This window comes from Syngnathus floridae, chromosome 7 (assembly GCF_059516105.1).
Source record: "Syngnathus floridae isolate MCC-2025c chromosome 7, RoL_Sflo_1.0, whole genome shotgun sequence".
Lineage (NCBI taxonomy): Eukaryota > Metazoa > Chordata > Actinopteri > Syngnathiformes > Syngnathidae > Syngnathus > Syngnathus floridae.
This window is the reverse complement of record NC_142419.1, coordinates 212,800-237,571: the sequence shown is the minus strand read 5'-3', so window position 1 is coordinate 237,571 and position 24,772 is coordinate 212,800. Positions and strand designations below refer to the sequence as shown.

The following is a 24,772-nucleotide window of genomic DNA, read 5'->3' as shown; positions in this document are numbered from 1 at the left end:
TTATGGCTACTCACCATTGTAGCTCGCTCCTGGTCAATGATACGAGCCTCTTCTTGCAGTGGAAAACTTGCAGCCAACAAACACCGTGGAACCTAAAGGAATGAAATTAAACATTAACATTTCGCCTCGACCAATTTTCACACGTACAACGCAACGCGGCTACACTTCTGCTATTACAAACGTAAATCTCCTTAAACACAATGAGTGTTACTTACCGTGTACGCTCTAGACGGTCCAGTTGCAAGCAGAAAATAAAGATATTTCTGTTGATAATCGTCGCTGCTCAGTGGCTCACGGCCATCGCGCCAACAGATTTGAATTTTGGCGGAGGTTCGGGCAATTACGTCATATCCACGGCACATGACTGCGACGTAATACCCGCTTATCTGAAACGGCAGTTAAAAGTAGAGTTACATCAAGTTTTCTTGGAACCTAAACGAATGAAAGAAAACTATCATTTGGCCACAACCAACATTCACAGATACAACACAACGTGCGGGGTTGGGGTTAAAGATTGAGTGAAGGGCCCTCGTTTTAAACTACTGTTTTGAAAAGGAGTGGGAACAAGTAAGACGTATTTAATTTATTTAATGGGAAGTAGTAAGACTTATTAAATTTATTTAATCTACTTTTCTTCCCAGGCAAAATTTGATGTGCTGCAATTCCAAATTTCCAAAGTGAATGAAGGAATGAAGTCCTTTAAATTATGATTTTGTATAAATACTAGGCATTAACACAAAATCGACGGCACAAAATGGGCAGACTTTACTTGTTTGAAAAGGACTGGTTACAAGACAGACTTTTTTAATTTATTTAATGGGAAGAAGACTTATTTAGTTTAATTGATCTATTTTTGTTCCCTGCCAAAATTCGATTTGCTGCAATTCCAAATTTCCAAAGTGAATGAAGGAAAGAAGTCGTTTAAATTATGATTTTGTTTAAATACTAGGCATAGACACAAAATCTACGGCACAAAATGGGCAGACTTTACTTGTTTGAAGAGGACTGGTTACAAGACAGACTTTTCTGATTTATTTAATAGGAAGAGGACTTATTTAGTTTATTTAATCTATTTTTGTTCCCTGGCAAAATTGGATTTGCTGAAATTGTATTTTGCCAAATCTCGATTTGAGACCTGATAGGAAGTATTAAACGCTTAGTTAAATCAATACAAGTTGGTAATAAGAGCGAGTAATGTTGGTTGAACCGATGAATGAAGGTTGAAAGCAATTTAAATTATGACTTTGTATAAATACTAGATATTAACAGAACATCTACTGCGCAAAATGGGCAGAGTTTACTTGTTTGAGAAGGAGTGGCTTATTCAAAACTAAGATTTATGTAATCTGTTTGTTCCCAGGCAAAATTGGATGTGATGCAATTCCAAATTTCACCACATGATGGTGCCCAATTTTGACTTCATAGGACATATTAAACACTTAGCTTGTTATTATGTTCAAGGTAATTAGATTTGTTTATCATTCTAATGGCCTCTTCAAAACTATTCTGGATTACTACTTTGGATCTATTCTACATTACTTGGCAACAACATACTCTGTAACAGATTAGGCAGTATAATCACATATGTTAACTTGAGAGTGCCCACACTCAATCTACTTATCGTGATGTGTTAAATCAATTACTGTTAGACATTATTTGTCTGATAATCTACCAAATCTTTGAATTGAAGAATTTGTGATTTAATTAATAGCTTGTTCAGGGTAATCAGACTTGTATATAACTCTAATGGCCTTCTTTTGAAAACTATTCTGAATTACAACTTTGGATCTTATATTACTTTGCAACAATCTACTCCGTGACAGATTAGGCAGTATAATCACATATGTTAACTTCAGTGCCCACACTGTATTTATTTATGGTTATTTGTTAAATCAAGTACTGTTAGACATGAAATAGGAAGTGTTTAACATAAATGTTATGGCTACTCACCATTGTAGCTCGCTCCTGGTCAATGATACGAGCCTCCTCTTGCAGTGGAAAACTTGCAGCCAACAAACACCGTGGAACCTAAAGGAATGAAATTAAACATTAACATTTCGCCTCGACCAATTTTCACACGTACAACGCAACGCGGCTACACTTCTGCTATTACAAACGTAAATCTCCTTAAACACAATGAGTGTTACTTACCGTGTACGCTCTAGACGGTCCAGTTGCAAGCAGAAAATAAAGATATTTCTGTTGATAATCGTCGCTGCTCAGTGGCTCACGGCCATCGCGCCAACAGATTTGAATTTTGGCGGAGGTTCGGGCAATTACGTCATATCCGCGGCATTTGACTGCGACGTAATACCCGCTTATCTGAAACGGCAGTTAAAAGTAGAGTTACATCAAGTTTTCTTGGAACCTAAACGAATGAAAGAAAACTATCATTTGGCCACAACCAACATTCACAGATACAACACAACGTGCGGGGTTGAGGTTAAAGATTGAGTGAAGGGCCCTCGTTTTAAACTACTGTTTTGAAAAGGAGTGGGAACAAGTAAGACGTATTTAATTTATTTAATGGGAAGTAGTAAGACTTATTAAATTTATTTAATCTACTTTTCTTCCCAGGCAAAATTTGATGTGCTGCAATTCCAAATTTCCAAAGTGAATGAAGGAATGAAGTCCTTTAAATTATGATTTTGTATAAATACTAGGCATTAACACAAAATCGACGGCACAAAATGGGCAGACTTTACTTGTTTGAAAAGGACTGGTTACATGACAGACTTTTTTAATTTATTTAATGGGAAGAAGACTTATTTAGTTTAATTGATCTATTTTTGTTCCCTGCCAAAATTCGATTTGCTGCAATTCCAAATTTCCAAAGTGAATGAAGGAAAGAAGTCGTTTAAATTATGATTTTGTTTAAATACTAGGCATAGACACAAAATCTACGGCACAAAATGGGCAGACTTTACTTGTTTGAAGAGGACTGGTTACAAGACAGACTTTTCTGATTTATTTAATGGGAAGAGGACTTATTTAGTTTATTTAATCTATTTTTGTTCCCTGGCAAAATTGGATTTGCTGAAATTGTATTTTGCCAAATCTCGATTTGAGACCTGATAGGAAGTATTAAACGCTTAGTTAAATCAATACAAGTTGGTAAGAAGAGCGAGTAATGTTGGTTGAACCGATGAATGAAGGTTGAAAGCAATTTAAATTATGACTTTGTATAAATACTAGATATTAACAGAACATCTACTGCGCAAAATGGGCAGAGTTTACTTGTTTGAGAAGGAGTGGCTTATTCAAAACTAAGATTTATGTAATCTGTTTGTTCCCAGGCAAAATTGGATGTGATGCAATTCCAAATTTCACCACATGATGGTGCCCAATTTTGACTTCATAGGACATATTAAACACTTAGCTTGTTATTATGTTCAAGGTAATCAGATTTGTTTATCATTCTAATGGCCTCTTCAAAACTATTCTGGATTACTACTTTGGATCTATTCTACATTACTTGGCAACAACATACTCTGTAACAGATTAGGCAGTATAATCACATATGTTAACTTGAGAGTGCCCATACTCAATCTACTTATCGTGATGTGTTAAATCAATTACTGTTAGACATTATTTGTCTGATAATCTACCAAATCTTTGAATTGAAGAATTTGTGATTTAATTAATAGCTTGTTCGGGGTAATCAGACTTGTATATAATTCTAATGGCCTTCTTTTGAAAACTATTCTGAATTACAACTTTGGATCTTATATTACTTTGCAACAATCTACTCGGTGACAGATTAGGCAGTATAATCACATATGTTAACTTCAGTGCCCACACTGTATTTATTTATGGTTATTTGTTAAATCAAGTACTGTTAGACATGAAATAGGAAGTGTTTAACATAAATGTTATGGCTACTCACCATTGTAGCTCGCTCCTGGTCAATGATATGAGCCTCTTCTTGCAGTGGAAAACTTGCAGCCAACAAACACCGTGGAACCTAAAGGAATGAAATTAAACATTAACATTTCGCCCGGACCAACATTCACACGTACAACGCAACGCGGCTACACTTCTGCTATTACAAACGTAAATCTCCTTAAACACAACGAGTGTTACTTACCGTGTACGCTCTAGGCAAAATTGGATGTGATGCAATTCCAAATCTATCTGAAACGGCAGTTAAAAGTAGAGTTACATCAAGTTTTCTTTTTTAATCAACACAATCATTTACAACCGTTGACCAGAAAGAATCGTCGAAATTCGACGTCCCCCACAAACGCCACGCTCACTCGCTTTTCAGGGCAACAAAAGTACTTCTTTTTAAAAACGATGAGTTGTACTTACCGTGTACGCTCTGGACGGTCCAGTTGCAAGCAGAAAATAAAAATATTTCTCTTGTTAGTCGTATGTTACCATCCGCTGTGTCTTTGTCAACATCGCCGCCATTTTCCTACTTCCTGCTGCGAGCCACGCCCACGGATTTAAATTTGGGCGGAAGCTCTTTCCATTGGCGTCGTTTTCGCGTATAGCAAATCCGATTGGTTGGGAAGGGGGCACGGTTATGCAGCCGAGGAGTCCTGTGATCGGTGGGATGTAAAGTAGGCGTCGACGTCACGTCCGCGTCACGTGACCACGACGTGGCAGACGTCAAATAGCAACCGCTGTTTTGTTTAGTAGACTTACAGTTGTTATGCATTGACATAATGGCGCACACACCAAATAGATTTAAATAAATTAAATAATTCTTCTGCCCACTCTCTTTTAAACAAGTTAACTCTCCCCGCGGATTTGAATTCCGGCGAAAGTTACGCCCATCGACGTCACGTATGTCACGTGACCACGACGTGGCAGATGTCATATAGCAACCGCTGTTTTGTTTAGTAGATTTACAGTTGTTATGCATTGGCATAATGGTGTGCACTCAAAATAGATTTAAATAAATTAAATATTTCTTCTGCCTACTCCCTTTTAAACAAGTTAACTCTGCCCACGTCCATTGACGTCTTGTCTGCGTCACGTGACCACGACGTAGCGACGTCATATAGTAACCGCTGTTTTGACCAGTAGACTTAGTTATTATGCGTTGACATAATGGCGCACTGGTTAGCATGGCCACCTCTTAAGCATGATGATGCGGGTTCGACGCCTGATCAACGTTAGCATGGAGTGAGCTGAAGTGCATGGCGCTGAAGATTTGAATCTTTGAAATGCGCTGAGGTCTGACATATCAGGCAGAATGGTTTGCCATCACGTTCAACAAAAAATAGAAACTTTCCCACTCTGATTAAAACGTCCTGTGTTCATCTACGTATTTTCGTTTTGCTGTGCATCTTTTCCCTGCCATTTCGAGAGCCCAATTGACACTCATAGTTTAAAGAAATGTGTTTGCCCATCCTACTTTGTGGAATTTCACCACATGCGCTTTTGACCAAAATACCAAATTGAACTCAAGTGAAGCCAACACGCACAACCCCCCCCCCCCCCCCCCCCACACACACACACACAAATGTTGATATGAACATAAAAGAGCCGCATGCGGTTCGGGAGTTGCGGCTTGGCCAAACCTGTACTATACAACTTTATTTGTATAAAATTTTCACAACAGCTGTCACACAAACAAAGCGGGAAAAACCGAAGACGTGCGTGTTCCGCCCACGCTGGATTTATTTGCACCTTTGAAAAGACACCGTATTGCCGCAGATGTGGCAAAGAGTACTTTTGGGCATCTGAGACGGAAGGATGTCCAAAGCATCACGTCACCTGCTCTGGTAGGCATGGTGGTGGGACGTTGAGGTCAACCGCTTTGGGGTTGGCTGACTCTTTGATCGCAGGATGCCACACACTTGAAGACAGAAGCAGAAAAGCAGAGCTAAATGCAAAATGTACTCACCGGTGACTCCAATTTTTTTCCCCCCTGAAGAAACAGCTGGACGGGTGGCCCCGGCTGGCCAGTGGGACTCTTGTTATTCTGACCCTTTTTAGTGCGCGTTTGGGGCAACAACCGTTTTTTGTGGCGCTCTCTTCTGGTTCAAAAGTGCCCTGCATGTGAATTTGCTTTTCCTGCCTTCTGATTGGATGAGCGCCGGTGTGACGCGGTGCCTCTGTCACCGTGGCGGGGGGTATACGTTGGCATCGGAGCGTCTGCCAACGTCTGAGACCGGCTGGCAGTGTATCGGAGGTGTCGAGTGCGGTGCCGCTGGAGCTCACTCACCAGCTGGTGTTAGGGCCACAGAATGAAGGCCAAGGAGAAGAATAGAAAGAGAAACAGAAACTTCTCCTCCAATTGTTTGATTTGTCTCTTCTGAGCTTCGATGAATTCTTTCAGCTCTTTGTTCCTCTAGGACGGACAAATGGAAAGTGGCATTCAAAAGCCAGTAAGCGTGCAAGTAAGTGCCGGGCTGGCTTTGGGCCCTTACCTGTTGCGCGCTGTGCAGCAGATCCATTCTCTCTTGGAGGATGCAAGCGTCGCGCTCCCTCAACTCGCACATCAGGGCTCGCTTCCATTGGTCCACGGCGCTCCTAAGCTCTTCTCTCTGATCCGCCGTCAGCACGTCATTCACGCCAGCGTGGCTGGCTTTTTCGCCGTCCGTGGCGGGGCAGTCCCGCTGCGGTAGCGCCTCGTACAACATGGCCTCCAGCTCCAGGATCCTCTGGGCCGCAATCCTCGTCCATCAGTGGTCCGGCGGGAGATTTGAGGGCGGCTTACCTTATGAGCCTGGTCCATGGAACACTTCCTGAAGTCCAACTCTTCATCCAGGTAGCCCTTCTGCTTGCAGAACATATCCTAGCACAGCTCAAGGTCAGAATTGTTGGGGCACATTGCCGGAGTTCCCCTTGGCTGATGTCGCGTGTCTGTCTACCTTCTCACTTTCAATGTCCAACATCTTCTGTTGAAGTGCTGACTTGGTCACTTTGATGTATTCTAACCACTGAGGAAAGGCTGCTGTCACATAAGCAGAATGCGAGAGCGTGCGTGGACGTGCGCGTTACCTTCTCGGCTAGGGTGAGAAGGGTCCTGGCGTGAATCACGACCACCTGCTCCTCGTTGGTGAGATTCTGCAAGAGCCCAAAGGCACAGCGTCAACAAGCTTCTTTCAGCGCAAAGCCTTCCAAAAGTCACATTTGAGCCGCCGAGTCTCGTGGAGTGCGAACATAAGGAGTTCGACATACACTTACGGCGTTATAGCCCAGGATGTCCAGCTTCTTCATCAGATCACTGATGACGATGTCCGGGGGAAAGGCGCAAGGAGCAATGTAAGGTGTTCTGGGACCTCGGGTTAAGGTTAGGGTTGCGAGGGACGCCTTACGTACGCTCACGCCCTCGGCCTCGCAGTAGATCTGCAAAGGGCTGAGGCCGTCTGGGAAACGGACTTGCAGAAACTTCAAGACGGGGGAGCGCCACTCCCTCTCCTGAAAGGCAGAGGCATGCATCCGTCCGTCCGTCCGTCCGTCCGTCCGTCCGTCACATCTCTGGCCTCAACACGCTTGTGCGAGTCTTCCCACCTCCAGCTCCAGGATGCGGAACTCAAGCAGTTCGTTTTGGTCTCGGATATCCTGGATGTGCTCTTTCAGACGCGCTTCTTCCGCCTCCATCCGCCTGACCTGAAAAGACAGTCAGACCTCATCTGCGGGGCTTCCCGACAGGTGTGACGCCAAGCGACTCCGCCCAGCGCCTTTCTTTCCGTCACCTTTTCGGCCAACTGCTGATTGCTCTGACGCAGCAGCTGCTTCTCCTCCACCCACTTGACATTCTAGAAGAGACAAACGCGTGGACAGCTTTGGAATGTTGTGTCATTTTCATCCACAAATTCTTTGGTTGACTGGAAAATGACATTTGCTTTTCTCCGCATTTTCCCAGCCACGTTCGGGGGGGGGGGGGTGGGGGGTTGGTCCAGTAATGCCAGACGGATGAGTGACTGAAGAATGTAGCTATTTTGTCTGAGAAAAAGGTGTGCTCATTGATGAGCTTACCTGTCCTTGTTGCTTCAGCGCTGACTCCAGATCTGCTACTCTGCTTTGATAGTGACCCATTTCTACCATCAGCTTTTCTCTGGTCTGAAAGGAGGAGGAGGGAGGCTCCTCCTCCTCCTTTCAGACCAGAGAACACCCGAGGCTGGGTGAGAACGGGGAGGCTGCGACCCGGCCGGGGGTTGCGGGAAGGGGCGCCACCTTGATCTCCTTCTCGGCGTCGTAGTCCCCTTTCGCTGGTCTGGGCTAGCAGAGCGTAGGCTCGTTGCAGCGCTTGATATTCTTGCGTCAGCTGGCGGTAGCGAAGCTCCGCCTCTTCATGCACACACCAATGCAACACAGCACTAGTACCAGAATCAGTCAGACCGGCGACAAAGCACCCGCGACGCAAAGACGAGTCCGATTCCAGGCTGAAGAGGAATGTTTGGTGTCAATACGCTGGCAGAAATGGCGGGCTACCTCTTCGGGTTCCGTGTCGGGGGTTCTGTCGGTGTGAAAAGACAAGGACGATCCGTCCGAGTCCACCAACACGTCTTCGTCGTAGCCGTAAAATGTTTCGATGACCTGCGGGCGCGGAAGCAAACATCTCTCTGAACAAACTGAAGCGACACCTCACGATGAATCGACGAGAGGAACGATAGCGAGAAAAAGGCCATTTCATTTTGCGCAACACCAAGCAGCCGCAAACAAACAGACTCACCTTGCAGGACCTCACGCTTTGTTCCTCCTCAGAGATTCTCGACGTCGGTATCGTAGCAGCAAATCTCTCTCCTGTCGACACAAATAATCCGCCTTTGAGATTCTTTGGATGCAAAGGGAACGAACGGCTCCGGCGCAGAAACAAACGCGACTCACAATGACATTTCTGACATGAGCTCCTGTCTCCAGAGCCTGAAAAACACGTCACCGGCGATGATTGGAGGGACGCTCGTCTTTTCCAAAAGTGACAACTACAGGGTGTGTCAGGGTTTTCCAGATTATCTTTATCGTATCATTGTGTTGCTTTGACTTTGACTGCGACCTGTAATAAATAATATTATTTATCCCTTATTTATCCCTATCGCTTATCCCTTCCTACACAAAGTCGTAAAACACCCCTTGCTATGTTTTGACTAGAGGTCAAGGGCTTCCTCTATTCAATCCACTCTTACACCCACCCTGTTTCTCTTAATTAAAATGCTCGTGCAGGAGCCGAGAGTCAGACTTCATTCGTACAACGGATGGACTCTCCACCTGCAGGTGTCCAAAAGAACTTACTTGTCTCCCGTGTGGTTCTTGCAAAATAAGTTGGAGCGAGCGCAACTCTAACAGGGTGCATTTTGCCACTAGCTGCCTACGGACAATGACGTCGCGCTCGCGGCTCATGGTTGACGGGCTGAGCAGCCGGGCAAGTCCGTTGTTTTCAGCGCACAGCGAGTGGCAAAGGCGCTGACAAAACGGGAGCTTTGAGCTGCTGAAAACGGCAAAACAAGTCTAAAGCGTGTTCAAACGCGTGCGCACAATGCTCCTGCTTGAAAGGTCGGAATTTAAGGGGCCAATTTTTTGGATGGCGGCCGCCGGCCAAGCTTTGGACGGAAAAGGTTTCCTGGCGACAGCGAGCGAGCGCGGCGCTGCCGTACGTGCATCGAGTCGCCTGCCTGAAGACCTTGGACAAGTCGTCGATGATGTGCCGCTGCTCCACAACTTGAAGGAACTCCATTTCACCGTCCTGCTGGCCGCAACCGCGGTCCAGGTCATTGAGCGAACTAGGCCTTCTCTGTGGAACACAAATGCAGTGGACTCTGTTGGCACGCCGCCGTTGTCCGCGTCGACTTACCAAGCTTGCCATCTCCTCGTTCTCCTGGGTGACAAAGCGCACTTTGTTTTCAAGGCGACACAGCACCAGCGAGAGTTCTTCATTCTTCCTGCTCAGGCGTTTGTTTTTGTACAGGAGTGGCAGAAACTGGCTTTCTGTTTCTCTCAGTCGCTTTAGCTGCAAGCATGAAGTGCGGGATGTGAAAGACGCACAACACGCGGGCCAGAACGTATCCATTCCTTTTGCATCGGTTTGAACGGAATCGTGGCTTTGGCTCCCAATAAAAGACATCTACCAGGCAACCGACTCGCTGCGCCGCTCAACTAATAAGCAAGCGCAATGGGTGCCTCGCTGGATGGCGCGCATCAAACGTAGCGCAAACCTTCAAGCGTGCCGTCAATAAATTACCAGTTCATTGCGCTCTTCAGAAAGCAGGGCGTTTCGATCCTCCAGTTTCCTGATGACTGCGCTGAGCTCAGCGATTTTCAGATGAAACCGTCGCGTGTCCCGATCCTCCTGAGACTGAAAACGCCCCGCAACACACACACACAAGCACTCGTTCAAAGTTCAAAACTGTTTTTGTGCTACCTTCCTCCAGCAACGAACTAAGTCATGCGTACTGCAAGTGTGTGATGAGGTGGCTTACGCAATGAAGAGGATTGCTAGTAGCGGCGTTGACCCCACTTCCAGGGTAGTTTAGGCCCGCCCTTTGGGAATCCCTCAGGGCAGCGATCTGCTGCTCGGCAGCCTGAGTCTGCAGCTGAAGGCGGTGGACGTGGCCGGCCCCAGGGCTTCATCCAAAACACTAACCGCTCTGTCTTTCAGCTTGATCTCATCCGTCTGGATGTACAAACGGGGAGCGCTCAGGCAGGCGGGCAAACTCATTTGCCAGAATTGTGACAAAAACAAAGAGAGCAACCGGCCAATTTTTTTCTTGAATCGACTAGAACACCTTTGCTGTGACAAAAGCGAAGCGAGCAACCGGACATTTTCTTCTTGTGAAATAGAATAGAATAGAATGCCTTAGGTGTCATTGCACTGCAGGTATACAACGAAATTGGGAACATAGCCACGCACCGCGCATCTGATCAGTCCTACCAGTCGGCGGATCTCCCTCTCGCAGTCTCTCTTGGTTCGGCTCAGCTCCTCCCGATGCTGGTGATGAGCCGATCGGAGCTCGGCCGCTCGGGACTGCCAGGCCTGCTGGGCCGCTGCCAGGGCTTCTTCCGCGCTCCTGGTGGAGGCGACACCGCTCGGTCTCCCGACACCGCCGCGTCTCCTCCACCTCCGCCAGCAAAGCGCCCCCCCTCCTCACCTGAGCAGACATTGCGCCACACCGGGCCGTTGAGACCGCAACGGAGCGCCGCGACGCTTACTGGGGACAAGCTACACAATACGGTAGCGGCCGCATCGAAGCCCGACGTGGCGTGCGGATAGTCAGACACGGATAGAGCGGATCACCTTGTCCATGGAGCCGTCCCTCAGGCTGAGGACCAAGGCATTCAGTCGCTGGATCTCTCCATCTTTGATTTTGATCACTCTCATCAGCTCCATTTCATGCTGCCGCAGTAATGTCTCCCTGGTAATGGCTAACTCTTTCTGCTTCTCCTCATGGAGTTTGCTTTTGAGTTCCGTCATGGCGGCGGTGGCACGGTGGTGCTCCGCCCGCAGGTCCTGACTTCTCTCTCTCTCCAGACAGCTGACCTGACATGACTTAGACTTAGACAAACTTTATTGTCATCTTGTCTGCACATGGTGCATACAAAACGAAATTCCGTTGCATACGTCTTACAACAAAGTAGTGATATTGCAGTTGAATAGAAGTAACATATCCTATGAAAATATATATATATACATATATACTATATATATATATATATATATATATATATATTAAAAATAAGTATAAAGTGCAGCAGTGATAATTATGCAATAGTGCAAGTAGGCAAAACAGTATTCAAGAGTGTGCAGAGGAATGCTAAACCATGTATTAAACTTCTATTTAAAGGGTTTATACAAGTTCAGTAAAGTTGGTAGTGCGAGATAGTGCAAGATAGAGGTCCGTAGTGTCATAAAGTACAGTTCTGTGAATGTGTGATGCAGAGTTCAGTTTAGAGCTCAACAGTTCTAGTGTTCAACAGTCTGATGACAGCAGGGAAAAAGCTGTTGCAGAACCTGGTGGACCTGCAGCGGATGCTGCAAACCTCTTCCCAGAGGGCAGCAGGGAGAACAGTCCATGGTGGGGGTGTGATGGGTCATTGATGATGTTACGGGCACGGGACATGCAGCGCTGAGATGAAATGTCCTGAATGGAGGGAAGAGGAGCCCCTATGATCCTCTCTGCTGTCCTCACCACTCTCCTCACGTTCTTCCAATCGGAGGCGGTGCAGCCTCCACACCACACAGAGAGACAGCTTGTCAGAATGCTCTCTATGGTGCTCCTGTAGAACGTCCTCATGATGGGTGGGGGCAGGTGGGCTCTCCTCATCCTCCGCAGGAAGTACAAGCGCTTCTGTGCCCTCTTGACCAGTGCCGTAGTGTTCATAGTCCAGGTGAGGTCTTCTGTGATGTGGACCCCCAGGAATTTGGTGGTGCTGACCACCTCCACAGCTGAGCTGTTGATGATCAGTGGAGCGTGGTGAGGCTGTTTTTTCCTGAAGTCGACGATGATCTCCTTCATCTTCTCCTCATTCAGGATCAGGCTGTTTTCTCTGCACCAGCCCACCAGCTGCTCCACCTCCTCTCTGTAGTCCAGGTCGTTGTTGTCTCTGATGAGCCCCACCACCGTTGTGTCGTCTGCTGACTTCACGATGTGATTGGTGGTGAACCTGAGGACGCAGTCGTGTGTCATCAGGGTGCACAGCAGGGGGCTCAGGACGCAGCCCTGAAGGGAGCCTGTGCTGAGGGTGATGACATCAGAGGTGTTCTGTCCGACCCGGACTGACTGAGGTCTGTTGGTGAGGAAGTCTAGCAGCCAGTTGCGAAGGGGGGTGTTGAAGCCCAGGTGTTCCAATTTTCCTACCAGATGCTGTGGGATGATGGTGTTAAACGCTGAGCTGAAGTCCAGGAACAGCCTCCGCACATGGGTGTTCTTCTCCTCCAGGTGAGCCAGGCTCAGGTGAAGAACGGAGGAGATGGCGTCCTGAGTGGAGCGGTTTTGCCGGTCGGCAAACTGGAACGGGTCAAATAATAGGGGGAGTCTGGAAACGATGTGACCTTTAAGCAGCCTTTCGAAGCACTTCATCATAACCGGAGTCAGTGCAACAGGCCGGTAATCATTAAATGAGGTGATTTGAGGTTTCTTCGGCACCGGAATGATGGAGGCAGTCTTAAAGCACGCCGGCACTGTGGCTTGGCCCAGCGAGGTGTTAAAAATGTCTGTGATGACCCCAGCCAGATGACTTGCACATTCCCTGAACACACGCCCAGGAATGTTGTCGGGGCCAGGGGCCTTACAGGGGTTGACTCTCCTCAGGGTCTTCAACTCATCGGCGGAGTCAAGGCAGAGTACCTCCTCTTCCTGATGGGGGACAGTTTTAACTGCTGGAGTGCCGTTTAGTGCCTCGAACCTCCCAAAGAAGTTATTTAGACCATTTAGAAAGTCAGCATCAACTACACCCACCGGGGGGGGGGAGGGTGAGTTGTAGTCTGTAATCGCCCGTATGCCTTGCCACATACTCCTGATGTTTTTGACGTCGTGGAAACGATCCTGAAATTTTCGACTGCGGTCTCGCTTCGCTATCCTGATGGCACGGTTCAAGTTGGCTCTCGCTGTCCTCAGTGTCTCCTTGTCGCCAGACTTGAAGGCAGAGTTCCGCGCTCGTAGCGTTTGACGTACCTCCTCAGTCATCCAGGGTCGTTGGTTGCCCCGGGTGATGATATTCTAAGTGGTGCTGACGTCCTCGGTGCATTTGTTGATGTAGGCTGACACAGTCATGGCACACGCATGTCTAATCTACATCGGGAAAACTGGGAGGGAGGGAGGCAGGCAGGGAGGCAGGCAGGGAGGCAGGCAGGGAGGCAGGCAGTGTCTGTCTGTTGAGATTTTCATCTTGTTCTTCTCCTGCTGAAGTTCTAACTGGACGTCCATCAGTTTGGTTCTCAGCTCGTCATTGGCGGCCTGAAGGGCGTCCGTTCGCTCCGCCTTGGCCCGCCCTGCCGGAGCTCGTTTGGACATCTCTTACTCGAGTCTCGCCCGGTCGTCAGTCAGAGATCACAACATTTGTACCTGGAGAGCACAAACGCAGCGCTGTTTTCCACTGGCTTCGAACTCAACTTCAATCGGTACCGTAACTTACAACATCATAAACATAGAACTAGCTTGACTTATTCATTGAATAAATGCATTTGGTTCTTCAAAACTGCATCACGCAACATAGCGTGACCGAGACGGCCGTTATCCACCTGCGTGAAGTTATTTGGTGAAATGAATGAGATGTTTAAGACACCATCGTTCTGTCTCTATGTAGATGAAGGTAAATAATCGATTGCTGAAGGTCCAAAGGTGTTGTGATAAACAAATAAACATATTAGTGATTAGTGACATATTTGTGATAAACATATTAGGCAGGATAATCACATATGTTAACGTGACTGCCCACACTGTATTTATTTATGGTTATTTGTTAAATCGAGTACTGTTAGACATGAAATAGGAAGTGTTTAACATAAATGGAAGACGAAAGGGGTACTCACCATTGTAGCTCCTGCTGGTCAATGATACGAGCCTCTTCTTGCAGTGGAAAACATACAGCCAACAAACACCGTGGAACCTAAAGGAATGAAATTAAACATTAACATTTAGCCTCAACCAACATTCACAGATACAACGCAACGCAAACTACACAAACGTAAATCTTTTTAAACACAATGAGTTGTACTTACCGTGTACGCTCTAGACGGTCCACTTGCAAGCGGAAAATAAAGATATTTCTGTTGATAATCGTCGTGTTTGTATCCGGTGTCTCGCTCAAGGCCATTGCGCCCACAGATTTGAATTTTGGCGAGAGTTCAGCCTATTGACGTCATTTCCGCGGTGTAATACCCGCATATCTGAAACGGCAAAGTTAAGAGTAGAGTTAAATAAAGTTTTTAGTCAACGCAATAATTTACAACCGTTGACCAGTCGAAATAATCGTCGAAATTTGGCGTCTGTGGCTGGAAGCAGACGCCGAGTTCGACATTCCTCCCAAACGCCACACTCCCTTGCTTTTCAGGGCTAAAAAAAAACAGTTGTAATTACCTTGTACGCTCTAGACGGTCAAGTTGCAAGCTGAAAACAAAAATATTTGCCTTGTTAGTCATCGTGTTACTAACAGCTGTGTCTTGTTTGCCAGAACTGCCGCTTTCCTACTTCCTGTTGCAAGCCACGCCCACGGATTATAATTTTGCCGTGAGTTCCGCCTATTGACGTCATGTCCGCGTCACATGACTGCGACGTAATATTATCTAAAACTGTTTGTGCGGTATTGTGTTGTTCTGTGCGGTATTGTGTTATTCTGTGCGGCGTCGTGTTGTTCTGTGCGGCGTCGTGTTGTTCAGTGCGACGTCGTGTTGTTCAGTGCGGCATGGTGTTGTTCAGTGCGGCATGGTGTTGTTCAGTGCGGCATGGTGTTGTTCAGTGCGGCATAATGTTGTTCAGTGCGGCATAATGTTGTTCAGTGCGGCATGGTGTTGTTCAGTGCGGCATGGTGTTGTTCAGTGCGGCATGGTGTTGTTCAGTGCGGCATAATGTTGTTCAGTGCGCCATAATGTTGTTCAGTGCGGCATGGTGTTGTTCAGTGCGGGATGGTGTTGTTCAGTGCAGGATGGTGTTGTTCAGTGCGGCACGGTGTTGTTCAATGCGGCATGGTGTTGTTCAGTGCGGGATGGTGTTGTTCAGTGCGGCATGGTGTTGTTCAGTGCGGCATAATGTTGTTCAGTGCGGCATGGTGTTGTTCAGTGCCGCATGGTGTTGTTCAGTGCGGCATGGTGTTGTTCAGTGCGGCATGGTGTTGTTCAGTGCGGAATGGTGTTGTTCAGTGCGGCATGGTGTTGTTCAGTCCGGGATGGTGTTGTTCAATGCGGGATCGTGTTGTTCAGTGCGGGGTGGTGTTGTTCAGTGTGGGATGGTGTTGTTCAGTGCGGCATGGTGTTGTTCAATGCGGCATGGTGTTGTTCAGTGCGGGATGGTGTTGTTCATTGCGGCATGGTGTTGTTCAGTGCGGCATGGTGTTGTTCAGTGCGGCATGGTGTTGTTCAGTGCGGCATGGTGTTGTTCAGTGCGGCATAATGTTGTTCAGTGCGGCATGGTGTTGTTCAGTGTGGAAAGGTGTTGTTCAGTGCAGGATGGTGTTGTTCAGTGCGGCATGGTGTTGTTCAATGCAGGATCGTGTTGTTCAGTGCAGCATAATGTTGTTCAGTGCAGCATGGTGTTGTTCAGTGCGGCATGGTGTTGTTCAATGCGGCATGGTGTTGTTCACTGCGGGATGGTGTTGTTCAATGCGGGATCGTGTTGTTCAGTGCGGCATAATGTTGTTCAGTGCAGCATGGTGTTGTTCAGTGCGGCATGGTGTTGTTCAGTGCGACATAATGTTGTTTAGTGCGGCATAATGTTGTTCAGTGCGGCATAATGTTGTTCAGTGCGGCATGGTGTTGTTCAGTGCGGCATGGTGTTGTTCAGTGCGGCATGGTGTTGTTCAGTGCAGGATGGTGTTGTTCAGTGCGGCATGGTGTTGTTCAATGCGGCATGGTGTTGTTCAGTGCGGGATGGTGTTGTTCAGTGCAGGATGGTGTTGTTCAGTGCGGCATGGTGTTGTTCAGTGCGGAATGGTGTTGTTCAGTGCGGCATGGTGTTGTTCAGTGCGGCATGGTGTTGTTCAGTGCAGGATGGTGTTGTTCAATGCGGGATCGTGTTGTTCAGTGCGGCATGGTGTTGTTCAGTGCGGCATGGTGTTGTTCAGTGCGGCATAATGTTAGTCAGTGCGGCATGGTGTTGTTCAGTGCGGCATGGTGTTGTTCAGTGCGGCATGGTGTTGTTCAGTGCGGCATGGTGTTGTTCAGTGCGGCATAATGTTGTCCAGTGCGCCATAATGTTGTTCAGTGCGGCATGGTGTTGTTTAGTGCGGGATGGTGTTGTTCAGTGCAGGATAGTGTTGTTCAGTGCGGCATGGTGTTGTTCAATGCGGCATGGTGTTGTTCAGTGCGGGATGGTGTTGTTCAGTGCGGCATGGTGTTGTTCAGTGCGGCATAATGTTGTTCAGTGCGGCATGGTGTTGTTCAGTGCGGCATGGTGTTGTTCAGTGCGGCATGGTGTTGTTCAGTGCGGCATGGTGTTGTTCAGTGCGGAATGGTGTTGTTCAGTGCGGCATGGTGTTGTTCAGTGCGGGATGGTGTTGTTCAATGCGGGATCGTGTTGTTCAGTGCGGGGTGGTGTTGTTCAGTGCAGGATGGTGTTGTTCAGTGCAGGATGGTGTTGTTCAGTGCGGCATGGTGTTGTTCAATGCAGGATCGTGTTGTTCAGTGCAGCATAATGTTGTTCAGTGCAGCATGGTGTTGTTCAGTGCAGCATGGTGTTGTTCAGTGCGGCATGGTGTTGTTCAATGCGGCATGGTGTTGTTCAGTGCGGGATGGTGTTGTTCAGTGCGGCATGGTGTTTTTCAGTGCGGCATAATGTTGTTCAGTGCGGCATGGTGTTCAGTGCGGCATGGTGTTGTTCAGTGCAGGATGGTGTTGTTCAGTGCGGCATGGTGTTGTTCAATGCAGGATCGTGTTGTTCAGTGCAGCATAATGTTGTTCAGTGCAGCATGGTGTTGTTCAGTGCGGCATGGTGTTGTTCAATGCGGCATGGTGTTGTTCACTGCGGGATGGTGTTGTTCAATGCGGGATCGTGTTGTTCAGTGCGGCATAATGTTGTTCAGTGCAGCATGGTGTTGTTCAGTGCGGCATGGTGTTGTTCAGTGCGACATAATGTTGTTTAGTGCGGCATAATGTTGTTCAGTGCGGCATAATGTTGTTCAGTGCGGCATGGTGTTGTTCAGTGCGGCATGGTGTTGTTCAGTGCGGCATGGTGTTGTTCAGTGCAGGATGGTGTTGTTCAGTGCGGCATGGTGTTGTTTAATGCGGCATGGTGTTGTTCAGTGCGGGATGGTGTTGTTCAGTGCAGGATGGTGTCGTTCAAGATTCAAGATTCAAGAGTTTTTTATTCGCCATGTTTGAGCGTGCCAAACAAGGAATTTGACTTCGGTAAATCACAGCCTCTGTTCAACATTTAGGTGACTAACAACAACACTCAGCACATGTGAAGAACGAAAGATATTCTCAAGCATCCCCAGATCTTAAACTCCCAAGAGGGCAAGGGAAAACTCAAAACTCCAGCTATGGGAAATGAGAAACCTTGAGAAAAGTCCACAGATGGGAGGGTCCCTCTTCTAGGATGACCAGGCTGCAATGGATGCAGAGAGGACACATAGTACAAACAGTGTAAACAAAAAAGGTGTGGAAAGCAGGATGTTATTGCACAGTAATGACTCTGAGACTCTAAGAGTGGTGTGAGTTCATCAGAGCGACAGCCTGGGGGAAGAAGCTGTCTCTGTGTCTGCTGGTTTTAGTGTACAGAGCTCTATAACGGCGTCCGGAGGGGAGTAGTTCAAACAGGCTGCAACCTGGGTGCGAAGGGTCTGTTGAGATGTTACTTGCACGTTTCCTGGTCCTGGTCAGGTACAAGTCTTGAATAGATGGGAGGTTGATTCCAATTATCTTTTCTGCAGTCCTTATTGTCCGTTGCAGTCTGTGCTTGTCTTGTTTGGAGGCCGATCCAAACCAGACAGTGATGGAGGTGCAGAGGACAGACTGGATGATGGCAGTGTAGAAGGTCTTCAGCAGCTCCCGCGGCAGGTTGAACTTCTTGAGCTGTCTCAGGAAGTACAGCCTCTGCTGGGCCTTCTTCCGGACAGAGTCTATGTGGCCGGTCCATTTCAGGTCCCGAGAGATTGTGGTTCCCAGGAACTTGAAGGTGTCTGATGAGAGAATAGTATTACTGCGGATAGTGAGGGGTGAAAGTGGTGAAGGGCCTCGCCTGAAGTCCACTGTCATCTCCACGGTCTTGAGCGGGTTCAGGTCCAGGTGGTTTTGGCTGCACCAGTGGACCAGCTGCTCCACCTCCTGTCTGTATGCAGTCTCATCACCGTTCTGGATCAGTCCGATGAGAGTGGTGTCGTCTGCATACTTCAGGAGCTTCACAGAAGAGTCACTTGCGGAGAAATCGTTGGTGTAGAGGGAGAAGAGCAGTGGGGAGAGGACGCACCCCTGAGGGGCTCCAGTGTTGGTAGTCAGAGTGTCAGATGTGATGCTCCCCAGCCTCACACGCTGTCTCCTGTTGGTCAGGAAGCTGGTGATCCACTGACAGGTGGAGGCAGGCACCGCGAGCTGGATGAGCTTCTGTTGGAGGATGTCAGGAGCGATGGTGTTGAACGCCGAGCTGAAGTCCACAAACAGGATCCTGGCGTACTTTCCTGGGGTGTCCAGGTGTTGCAGGATGTAGTGCAGACCCATGTTGACCGCATCATCCACCGACCTGTTTGCCCGGTAGGCAAACTGGAGGGGGTCCAGCAGGGGGCCCGTGACATCCTTCAGGTGGTTCAGCACTAACCTCTCGAAAGATTTCATGACCACAGATGTCAGTGCAACAGGTCTATAGTCATTCAGACCTGTGATGGCGGGCTTCTTGGCCACTGGAACGATGGTGGAGCTCTTGAAGCACGCGGGCACCTCACACAGCTCCAGGGAACGATTGAAGATCCGTGCAAAGGTGGGTGCCAGCTGCTCAGCGCAAACTTTCAAGCAGGAAGGTGACACGCCGTCTGGGCCCGGTGCCTTCCTGATCTTTTGTCTTCGGAACATCTGGCGCACTTCCTCCTCGCGAATCTGGAGTGCGGGCGCGGCCTCTGCAAGAGAGAGAGTCGGTGACCACGGTGATGGAGGTGTGGACAGAGCAGTTGTGGGGGGAGGTGAGTATGTGGATTGTGCTGCAGGAAGTCCCGTTGTGTGGGAAGACCGATCAAACCTGCAGTAGAACCTGTTTAGCTGGTTAGCGAGCCTTGGGCTCTCCACAGGACGGGGGGTTCGTTTCTTGAAGCCCGTGATGCTCTGCAGGCCTTTCCACACTGTTGAGGGATCAGGATTGGCAGAGAGGTGTCTCTCCAGGCTCTCCCCGTAACACCTCCTGGCTTTCCTGACCTCTCGGTTCAGTGTGTTTCTGGTCTGCTTGAACAGGTCCCGGTCGCCGCTCCTGTAGGCCTCCTCCTTGACTTTGCGCAGCCTCCTAAGGTTCGGTGTAAACCAAGGTTTGTCGTTGTTGTACGTGCAGAAGGTCTTAGTCTGCACACACAGATCCTCACAAAAACTGATGTATGATGTGACAGTGTCAGTGAGTTCATGCAAGTCTGAATCTGCAGCTTCGAAAACTCTCCAATCGGTGCAGTCAAAGCAGGCTTGGAGGTTCTGCCTTGACTCCACTGTCCACTTCCTGACAGTCCTTACCACAGGCTTAGAAGTTTTTAGTTTCTGTCTGTAGGCAGGGATCAGATGAACTAGACAGTGGTCCGAGAGTCCTAAAGCTGCACGAGCCACAGAGTGGTATGCATCCTTAATTACGGTGTAGCAGTGGTCCAGTGTCTGTGCCCCTCTGGTGGGACACGTTATGTGCTGTCTGTATCTGGGGAGTTCGTGTGCGAGGTTCGCCCTGTTAAGATCACCCAGAACAATGATTAGTGAATTTGGTAGAAGTTTCTCCATGTCTGTCACCTGGTCAGCCAGCATCTGCGTGGCTTCACTCGCACGTGCGTGTGGTGGGATGTAAACAGCAGCCATGACGATCGAGGAGAACTCCCGTGGTGAATAGAACGGCCGGCAGTTTATGAAAAGTGTTTCTAGGAGAGGGCTGCAAAACTCTTTCAACACCATGACATCGGTACACCAACGTTCATTAATGTAGAAACAGAGACCACCTCCCTTTGATTTTCCGGAGAGCTCCGCGCTGCGATCTGCACGCGTTAGCCGAAACCCAGCTAACTCCATGGCGTGGTGGGGGGTTCGTTCGCTAAGCCACGTTTCAACAAAACACAGCGCGGCGGATCTGCTGAAGTCCGTGTTCCTTGAAGTGAGGAGCAGCAGTTCGTCCATCTTGTTCGCCAGGGAGCGGACATTCGCCAGATGAATTGACGGTAGGGCAGAACGGAACCCTTTCTGCCTCAGCTTTACGAGGGCTCCGGCTCGTTTTCCGCGTCGCCGCCGTCGCGCTAGCTTGTATAGCACCGCCGCTCCGGCTAAAATCTCCGACAAACAGTCTGAATCAGAGAAAACAGGAGAGAAAATACCAGAAGAAGACTGACCGATGTTTAACAGTACTTCTCTAGTAAAAGTGATCCGGGATGGACAGCAGAAGACGCAGAAAACACACAAAATAAGACAAAGAAACAGAGAGCGACTCACCGTGGCAGCCATCCGCGGCGCCATCAGATGACGTCCGGTGCGGCATGGTGTTGTTCAGTGCGGAATGGTGTTGTTCAGTGCGGCATGGTGTTGTTCAGTGCGGCATGGTGTTGTTCAGTGCAGGATGGTGTTGTTCAATGCGGGATCGTGTTGTTCAGTGCGGCATGGTGTTGTTCAGTGCGGCATGGTGTTGTTCAGTGCGGCATAATGTTGTTCAGTGCGGCATGGTGTTGTTCAGTGCGGCATGGTGTTCAGTGCGGCATGGTGTTGTTCAGTGCGGCATGGTGTTGTTCAGTGCGGCATAATGTTGTCCAGTGCGCCATAATGTTGTTCAGTGCGGCATGGTGTTGTTTAGTGCGGGATGGTGTTGTTCAGTGCAGGATGGTGTTGTTCAGTGCGGCATGGTGTTGTTCAATGCGGCATGGTGTTGTTCAGTGCGGGATGGTGTTGTTCAGTGCGGCATGGTGTTGTTCAGTGCGGCATAATGTTGTTCAGTGCGGCATGGTGTTGTTCAGTGCGGCATGGTGTTGTTCAGTGCGGCATGGTGTTGTTCAGTGCGGCATGGTGTTGTTCAGTGCGGAATGGTGTTGTTCAGTGCGGCATGGTGTTGTTCAGTGCGGGATGGTGTTCAATGCGGGATCGTGTTGTTCAGTGCGGGGTGGTGTTGTTCAGTGCAGGATGGTGTTGTTCAGTGCAGGATGGTGTTGTTCAGTGCGGCATGGTGTTGTTCAATGCAGGATCGTGTTGTTCAGTGCAGCATAATGTTGTTCAGTGCAGCATGGTGTTGTTCAGTGCGGCATGGTGTTGTTCAATGCGGCATGGTGTTGTTCAGTGCGGGATGGTGTTGTTCAGTGCGGCATGGTGTTTTTCAGTGCGGCATAATGTTGTTCAGTGCGGCATGGTGTTGTTCAGTGCGGCATGGTGTTGTTCAGTGCGACATAATGTTGTTCAGTGCGGCATAATGTTGTTCAGTGCGGCATGGTGTTGTTCAGTGCGGCATGGTGTTGTTCAGTGCGGCATGGTGTTGTTCAGTGCGGCATGGTGTTGTTCAGTGCAGGATGGTGTTGTTCAGTGCAGGATGGTGTTGTTCAATGCGGCATGGTGTTGTTCAGTGCGGGATGGTGTTGTTCAGTGCAGGATGGTGTTGTTCAGTGCGGCATGGTGTTGTTCAGTGCGGAATGGTGTTGTTCAGTGCGGCATGGTGTTGTTCAGTGCGGCATGGTGTTGTTCAGTGCAGGATGGTGTTGTTCAATGCGGGATGGTGTTGTTCAGTGCGGGATGGTGTTGTTCAGTGCAGGATGGTGTTGTTCAGTGCGGCATGGTGTTGTTCAATGCGGCATGGTGTTGTTCAGTGCAGGATGGTGTTGTTCAGTGCGGCATGGTGTTGTTCAATGCGGCATGGTGTTGTTCAATGCGGCATGGTGTTGTTCAGTGCGGCATGGTGTTGTTCAGTGCGGCATGGTGTTGTTCAGTGCAGCGTAATGTTGTTCAGTGCGGCATGGTGTTGTTCAGTGCGGAATGGTGTTGTTCAGTGCGGCATGGTGTTGTTCAGTGCAGGATGGTGTTGTTCAGTGCGGCATGGTGTTGCTCAGTGCGGCATGGTGTTGTTCAGTGCGGGATGGTGTTGTTCATTGCGGCATGGTGTTGTTCAGTGCGGCATGGTGTTGTTCAGTGCGGCATGGTGTTGTTCAGTGCGGCATAATGTTGTTCAGTGCGGCATGGTGTTGTTCAGTGCGGGATGGTGTTGTTCAGTGCGGGATGGTGTTGTTCAGTGCAGGATGGTGTTGTTCAGTGCGGCATGGTGTTGTTCAGTGCGGCATGGTGTTGTTCAGTGCGGCATAATGTTGTTCAGTGCGGCATAATGTTGTTCAGTGCGGGATGGTGTTGTTCATTGCGGCATGGTGTTGTTCAGTGCGGCATGGTGTTGTTCAGTGCGGCATGGTGTTGTTCAGTGCGGGATGGTGTTGTTCAGTGCAGGATGGTGTTGTTCAGTGCGGCATGGTGTTGTTCAGTGCGGCATGGTGTTGTTCATTTCGGCATAATGTTGTTCAGTGCGGCATAATGTTGTTTAGTGCGGCATGGTGTTGTTCAGTGCGGGATGGTGTTGTTCAGTGCGTTATAATGTTGTTCAGTGCGGCATGGTGTTGTTCAGTGCGGCATGGTGTTGTTCAGTGCGGCATGGTGTTGTTCAGTGCGGCATAATGTTGTTCAGTGCGGCATAATGTTGTTCAGTGCGGCATGGTGTTGTTCAGTGCGGGATGGTGTTGTTCAGTGCGGGATGGTGTTGTTCAGTGCGGCATGGTGTTCAATGCGGAATGGTGTTGTTCAGTGCAGGATGGTGTATTTCAGTGCGGCATGGTGTTGTTCAGTGCGGCATAATGTTGTTCAGTGCGGCATGGTGTTGTTCAGTGCGGCATGGTGTTGTTCAGTGCGGCATGGTGTTGTTCAGTGCGGCATAATGTTGTTCAGTGCGGCATGGTGTTGTTCAGTGCGGCATGGTGTTGTTCAGTGCGGGATGGTGTTGTTCAGTGCAGGATGGTGTTGTTCAGTGCGGCATGGTGTTCAGTGCGGGATGGTGTCTTTCAGTGCGGCATGGTGTCGTTCAGTGCGGCATGGTGTCTTTCAGTGCGGCATGGTGTCGTTCAGTGAGGCATGGTGTTGTTCAGTGCGGCATGGTGTTGTTTAGTGCGGCATGGTGTTGTTCAGTGCGGGATGGTGTTGTTCAGTGTGGCATGGTGTTCAGTGCGGCATGGTGTTGTTCAGTGCGGTATCGTGTTGTTCAGTGCGGTATCGTGTTTCTCAGTGCGGTATCGTGTTGTTCAGTGCAGTATCGTTGTGTTGTTCGTATTGTGTTTAACACTTAGCCTCTAACACTTAGCCTCTAACACTTAGCCTCTAGCATCTAGAAGGTAAATAAATAGGAAGGAAGGACTCACCGGTGATGTCTTCGCCCACGTCCAAGCGTTGTACTTTGTATTTTCATCCTTCTGACAGTGGAAAACATAGCCAACAAACACCGTGGAACCTAAACGAATGAAAGAAAACTATCATTTGGCCACAACCAACATTCACAGATACAACACAATGTGACGTGCGGGGTTGAGGTTAAAGGTTGAGTGAAGGGCCCTCGTTTTAAACTACTTTTTTGAAAAGGATTGGGAACAAGTAAGACGTATTTAATTTATTTAATGGGAAGTAGTAAGAGCTATTGAATTTAATCTATGTATTATATTCTATTGTATTGTATTCTGTTGTATTCTTTTGGATTGTATTCACACTAACCCCACTAAAACTTCAGCCCACAAAAACTCGCCTCTGGCGCCTAGCCTCTGGCACTTAGCCTCTAACACTTAGCCTTTAACACTTAGCCTTTAACACTTAGCCTTTAACACTTAGCCTAGAAGGTGAATAAATAGGGTTAAAGGTTGAGTGAAGGGCCCTCGTTTTAAACTACTTTTTTGTAAAGGAGTGGGAACAAGTAAGACGTATTTAATTTATTTAATGGGAAGTAGTAAGACTTATTAAATTTATTTAATCTACTTTTCTTCCCAGGCAAAATTTGATGTGCTGCAA

The 24,772-nt window shown here is 48.3% G+C and overlaps 1 protein-coding gene and 1 long non-coding RNA gene across 2 annotated transcripts; both read right to left on the bottom strand.

The window, feature by feature from the left end:
- Nucleotides 1-219: 219 nt before the first annotated feature.
- LOC148394743 (uncharacterized) lies at nucleotides 220-3,953 on the bottom strand. The gene is made up of 4 exons (XR_015859585.1): nucleotides 3,887-3,953; nucleotides 2,152-2,322; nucleotides 1,951-2,028; nucleotides 220-386 (listed from the first exon to the last, which is right to left on the bottom strand). It is a non-coding gene; the product is annotated as an uncharacterized LOC148394743 (long non-coding RNA).
- Nucleotides 3,954-5,817: 1,864 nt separating this feature from the next.
- Nucleotides 5,818-11,030, bottom strand: LOC148394742 (janus kinase and microtubule-interacting protein 3-like). The gene is made up of 16 exons (XM_088381851.1): nucleotides 10,829-11,030; nucleotides 10,377-10,570; nucleotides 10,139-10,252; nucleotides 8,791-9,907; nucleotides 8,636-8,706; nucleotides 8,395-8,499; nucleotides 8,137-8,250; nucleotides 7,939-8,055; nucleotides 7,656-7,718; nucleotides 7,471-7,569; nucleotides 7,144-7,377; nucleotides 6,958-7,023; nucleotides 6,828-6,896; nucleotides 6,674-6,751; nucleotides 6,384-6,617; nucleotides 5,818-6,304 (listed from the first exon to the last, which is right to left on the bottom strand). The coding sequence occupies exons 8-16, from the start codon at nucleotides 8,005-8,007 to the stop codon at nucleotides 6,188-6,190; spliced, it is 1,029 nt and encodes a 342-aa protein (XP_088237977.1). The 5' UTR covers nucleotides 8,008-8,055; nucleotides 8,137-8,250; nucleotides 8,395-8,499; nucleotides 8,636-8,706; nucleotides 8,791-9,907; nucleotides 10,139-10,252; nucleotides 10,377-10,570; nucleotides 10,829-11,030; the 3' UTR covers nucleotides 5,818-6,187.
- Nucleotides 11,031-24,772: the final 13,742 nt, after the last annotated feature.

Excerpts from the sequence above, each read along its gene's own strand:
- LOC148394742 (XM_088381851.1), bottom strand. The coding sequence starts at position 8,007 with ATGGTAGAAATGGGTCACTATCAAAGCAGAGTAGCAGATCTGGAGTCA. Across the intron at positions 7,570-7,655 it reads ATCAGCAGTTGGCCGAAAAG|GTCAGGCGGATGGAGGCGGA; the intron begins GTGACGGAAAGA and ends CTGTCTTTTCAG. Across the intron at positions 6,752-6,827 it reads TGGACATTGAAAGTGAGAAG|GATATGTTCTGCAAGCAGAA; the intron begins GTAGACAGACAC and ends GAGCTGTGCTAG.